The following is a 5,851-nucleotide window of genomic DNA, read 5'->3' on the forward strand; positions in this document are numbered from 1 at the left end:
ACCACCACCATCTCCACCACCTTCATCATCGTCATCTTTATCATCATCACCACCACCATCATTCTCACCACTGGAACTTCTCTTGATAAGAATACAACAACCTGGGCGCCTGGGTGGCTCAGTTGGTTGAGCGACTGCCTTCGGCTCAGGTCATGATCCTGGAGTCCCTGGATCGAGTCCCGCGTCGGGCTCCCTGCTCGGCAGGGAGTCTGCTTCTCCCTCTGACCCTCCCCCCTCTCATGCTCTCTCTCTCTCATTCTCTCTCTCAAATAAATAAATAAAAATCTTAAAAAAAAAAGAAGAAGAAGAAGAAGAATACAACAACCTCTCTACTGCTCTGTCCCACGAATATTTTTCAGTCTTAATTCAATCTGGTCTCTTTCCTTTCCCTCCATGACAACATACTCTGCTCATTTCCCCCCATCCGTCTAGCCACTCCTGGCCTGTCTCCTCGACTTTCTGCTCCTCCACGCCCTGATTTTTAAGTTACTTGCCCAGGGTCCTCTTCTCACTCTACTACCTCTCCCTACATGATTTCACCTGGTACTATGGCTACAATTACCATCTAGTGACTGGGGGAAAAGCCCTCTCTTTTGTGAACGAGACTATATATGTAAGGAATGTTGAAATCACAGTACCTCAAAATCAACTTATCCAGAACTTAATGCCATCTGTCCCCAAAAACATGCTTTTCCTCCAAGTTCCCTTTCTCTGTAGTTCTGTATAGAAAAGATTGTGTTAACTTTGTTCACTGCTGTGCTGTAACACAGATCCTGTCACTAAATAATATTTGTCTTAATAAATATTTGTTGAAAGTGGGAAGGACTTAGATTTTTCTCCCAAATCCTGCAATTAGTTTGGATTTCCCCAAATAACCAAATAGTTTTATCACCCTCTACTGGGTCTACTTTGAGACTCTAGCTAGATCTGTTGAGTGTTATCTGTTAAGGGGGTAAAAATACCAACATTTGTGAAAAATGACTCGACCAGTAACTTTAGATACCAACAGAGGTACCCTAAATTCTGGCTTACCCAGCTCAAAACCACAGGGTTATTTAAGCTTTATTTTGACCCCAAATTACTAACCGCTCCTCAGACAATGCTCTGTAACTAAAAGGCATTCCTTTCCTAGGGTCGACTGATTCTGTCACCCCAAAGGCAATCAACAGTAGCTATGAAAACCTACCACCAAAGAAGCATATGAAAACAAGTGCAGAGGGGCGCCTGGGTGGCTCAGATGGTTAAGCATCTGCCTTCGGCTCAGGACATGATCCCAGGGTCTTGGGATCGAGCCCCACATCGGGCTCCTGGCTCAGTGGGGAGCCTGCTTCTCCCTCTGCCTCTCTCCCTGCTCATTCTCTCTCTGTCTCCCCCTATCTCTGTGTCTCAAATGAATAAATAAAATCTTAAAAAAAAAAAAAAAAGAAAAGAAAACAAGTGCAGAAAACAAAAGGAACAAATAAAAAAGCAAAAAAGCAGAACCATGGGTCTGATGGTGAAAGACAAGAACGAGTTCCCTTTTCTGACAGAAATTTCCTTAGTCAGCTAACCTATGTGTATCAATTCTCATAAGATTTCCTTGAGATAAGAAAAGTGGTCAGCAAAAAGCAATAAGGAGCTTCAAGAGCTGAGCAGCAAGGGTTACCTGCGTGCAGAAATGCAAGGGCCATCACTCCTTCCAGGTATGTGTAACCTTGGGAATGACTGTACCCTAACCTACCCGCTATCAGGAGCTACTCAGTTCAACAATTAGCTGTCTTTTCCTTCTCCTCTTTCTTGTGCTCTGCTTTAAACATTCTCTCTTTCCCCTTGGATTGTGGTTTCCTTCCTCACCACCCTGTTCAAACTGTGCTGTCAAATATCCCTAAAATTTTCCTGATGGCTCCAATCCAAGAAGTTGTTCATCTTCATTTTCAAAGGTTTTGTTTTCTAATTAACATCCTCTTCTCCTTGATAATTCTGTGCTTTTTCTCTGCCTCTCTTGCCATTCTTTCCTTCCCCCTCCTTTTTCTCTGTCCTGTACCAAGAATATTAATATTATCCCCATCTTAGGGATGAGAAAACTGGGGCACAGAGTGATTGTAGTACCTGCTTGAGGTCACACAGCTTGTAAATGGCAGAGTCAAGATTCAAACCCAAGCCACCTGGCTCCAGATCTTTGCCATAATGTTCCTCCTACAGGATTCTGCTCTGATCTCTTTTTCTGCTCCCTGTCCTAGAGGAAACTCTTGATTCCGTGGCTTCAATCGCCACCTTTGTGCAGATGGTTCCCCAACTCTGAAGTCCCATCCATCCTTCTGGTTCCAGATCAAATAACAATATCAATAGCCACAATATCAACCTTACATTTATTGAGCACATACTTTAGCCTGAAATTGTTTTACCTGCATTATTGTACAACACCTTCACATTACAGATGCAAAATAGCATCAAGGAGAGGTTGTAGGACTTGTTTAAATTCTCACAGCTGTTTAGTTGCACAGGCAGATAGTAGATCATAAAGTCTATCAAAATAATATAAGCTTCTTGAAGGCAAATGCCTCGTGCCCTCACCTTTGCAGCCTCTTCCTATCTTATATATAAGAGGTGTCTGATCTATATCTATGGAATCAAATTTAAGTGAGAGAGTGTGCAATTTTTTAATATCTCAATATATATATATTTATACATCTATATATAAGTATATATACATATATATTTATACATCTATATATAAATATATATACATATATATATATATATCAATAAAGCTTAAACAAAATGTAAAAAAAGAGAAGCTCAAACAAGATGTTTCCTGCTTTTTGGCAACTGGAGGCAGAGTCCTGGACACTTCTGGAATGGGGATTATTTGTGAATTCAGTTACCTGTGAACTCTCTGCCCACATCACTGGATACAACAGGCAGTGTAACAGAATGAGCATCTGGCCAAGAATAAGAATAGGACTCTAGTGCAAATAGAATGGTAACGGAGACAGCTAGCATTTATGGAGTGATTCCTGCCAGACATTGTGCTTCACGCATGCCCTTGTTTGTCATCAGACCCAACCCCAGGTGGTAGGCAATGCTGTCACCATGTTTCATATAAGGAAACAAGTTAAACAATTTGCACAAATAGTGTCCAAGCCACTTGACCTCCAGGCACCTGTTTCCTCATGGACAAAAAGAGTCAGTGGATGATTTCTAAAGTTTCTTAGCAGTCTGGGATTCAGGCATGCTCATGACTCTGGGGAAACCCTAATTTAAGATGCATGCACATATCACTGAGCACAGGGTTACTGGCTGGACTGGAAGGAGACCCTGAAGACTAGCGTTGAGGAAACATCATGGTGCCCAGACTGCCTGAGCTTTAGGAAGTAGGAAATGCTTTTCAACCTTATATGTGTTACTAAAGGGCTCTGTGAGCTATAGTCATCATTTGGGCAGGTGTATTAGTGCAACTTCTACAAATTAATTATTACACAAAAGTAGAGGTAGGGAAATTTAAATTCATTCAGAAATATGCCAGGGCCCTGCCATTAAGCAGTTCACAGCTCAGCTGAGAACATATTCATTGGACAAACAAAAATATTCAAAATGCTCCATGAATGCAGTTGCGAAACTGGTAATAACTGGCACCTTCTTTGATGAAGGATGGGAGCACGGAAGGATGAATAACAGCCGCCCAAAGATGTCAATATCCTCATCCCCTGGAACCTGTGACTATGTTACCATAAATGCATAGGGCAGGAAAGACTTCACCACTACCCTCTTAGGGTCTCTGGCTGAAAGTAAGAATTAAGCTGACATAAGACAAATTAGTAGGAGAGAAGCATACAAGTTTTATTAAATTGAAACATGTACATGAGAGACTTCACAAGAGAATGAAGACCCAGGGAAATGACCAGAGCACAAAGTTTTTGTGCCTTTTCGACAAAGATATGAATCTGTGAAATGACAAGGCAAAGGGGTTTGGGCTAGGAATGGTGAATTGCGAGAAAGTGACTAGGAGGTCTGTGGGAGGGAAAGCTGGAGGAAAACAAGGGCTATTTCACTGAGTCTGTTTGTACAGATCCATTTCAGTGTTCATTCCCAGTCTCTGGTGATAAAGACATTCTTTTCTTCCTGGCACATGGAGGGCATCTTTCTCAGGGGAAATTTTACGGCCTGATTTTAAGTAGGAAAAAGTAGGTCAGAAAGCACTTTCTGCATGTGCTATTTCTCAGGTGACTTTCACTCCAAATAACCAACACGCCAAAGTGGCATATTTGGGGGTGGCCTGTCGTGAGCAACTTCACGTGGTCAAAGGGACTTTACAGATATGGATTAAGCTAAGGATCTTGGGATGGGGAGATTATCCTGGATTATACAGGCAGGCTCATTATAATCATGAGGGTCCTTATAAGAGGAAGGCAGGACGCCAGGAAGGAAGGAAGGAAAGAAGGTGCTGCTGGCTCTGAGGATGGAGAGGAGACTGTAAGCACGGAATGTGGGTCACCTCTGACCGTTGGCAGTGGAAAGAAATGGATTCTCCCCTAGAGTGTCCAAAAGGAAGCAGTCCCGCCGACACTTTAATGTCAGCCCAGTGAGACTAACTTTGGATGTCTGGCTTACAGAACTTAGTTTTTAAGCCACTGAGTTCACGGTAATTTGTCAACAATCAGAAACTCATACAGGGAAATCCAAAAAGAGTTAGTACTGCCCTCCCTCCCACTCTTAAAGGGTCACCGCTAGTCCATAGGGTTTTGTCTTCCAAATCCTGCAATCAGTCTAGAATGCCCCCAAATCACCAAGTAACATATCACACCTCCTACTGGACTGTCACATCTGGGGAGCGACATCTACTGGAAGAAAAGGCACCCTTTCCTCAAGTCACTGTCACTGGAAACATGCCAATCTCAGCGGCAGCTCTTATGCATGCAGCTTGCGTGGGATTTCTGCAAGAGAGGTTGTGGGGGGTGGTAGGTTATCAGCAGGAACCCAGCACCTGAGTTTAATCTCAGCTCTGCCACCGACTAGCTCTGGGAAATGGAGCAAGTACCTTAGCCCCTTGGTGCCTGTTTCCTTTTTTTTGTTTTTAAGATTTTATTTATTTATTTGACAGAGACACAGCGAGAGAGTGAACACAAGCAGGGGAGTGTGAGAGGGAGAGGCAGGCTTCCCGCCGAGCAGGGAGCCCAATGTGGGTCTCGATCCCAGGACTCTGGGATCATGACCTGAGCCGAAGGCAGACGCTTAACGACTGAGCCACCCAGGCGCCCTTTTTTTTTTTTTTAAAGATTTTATTTATTTGACAGAGAGAGACAGCGAGAGAAGGAACACAAGCAGGGGGAGTGCGAGAAGGAGAATCAGGCTTCCCGCCGAGCAGGGAGCCCGATGTGGGGCTTGATCCCAGGACTCTGGGATCGTGACCTGAGCCGAAGGCAGACGCTTAACGACTGAGCCACCCAGGCGCCCTGTGCCTCCGTTTCTTAATGTTCACAACTGGGATGATGCTAACAGCACTCACCTCCTAAAGTCGTTGCAAAGCTGAATTAAGTTCATGGGCCTGGTGCTTAGAATAACGCCTGGCATGTAGTAAGAGCTCTTTTCCCCTTAGATGTTGTAGAGGCCAGCCTTCGTATTTTGCCCAGCCCCCCACCAAGGAACTCCTCTCTCCAAGACATAGTATCTCTCTGCAAGGAAGGTTTCACTGGTGTGTTTATAGGCAGGATGGAGGAGTGGTTGCATCATAGGGCATGCAAATTTTTACTCCCAAATTCCCATCTCCTCCAAGTCTTGCTTCAGAGCGGCCAGCTGCCACATCTCCTGGGCTTCCCCAGGAAAGCCACACACACACACACACACACACACACACACACACACACACACACAC

The 5,851-nt window shown here is 44.1% G+C and overlaps 1 protein-coding gene across 1 annotated transcript in view; it reads left to right on the top strand.

The window, feature by feature from the left end:
• The first annotated feature begins 1,657 nt into the window (after positions 1-1,657).
• Positions 1,658-5,851, top strand: part of ADGRE3 (adhesion G protein-coupled receptor E3) — a 38,812-nt gene continuing 34,618 nt past the window's right edge. Inside the window, exon 1 of the mRNA XM_021705345.1 lies at positions 1,658-1,682. Within this exon, the coding sequence (XP_021561020.1) occupies positions 1,658-1,682 (25 nt within the window). The remainder of the gene's footprint in view (positions 1,683-5,851) is intronic.

Source organism: Neomonachus schauinslandi, chromosome 1 (genome assembly GCF_002201575.2).
Source record: "Neomonachus schauinslandi chromosome 1, ASM220157v2, whole genome shotgun sequence".
Taxonomy (NCBI): Eukaryota; Metazoa; Chordata; class Mammalia; order Carnivora; family Phocidae; genus Neomonachus; species Neomonachus schauinslandi.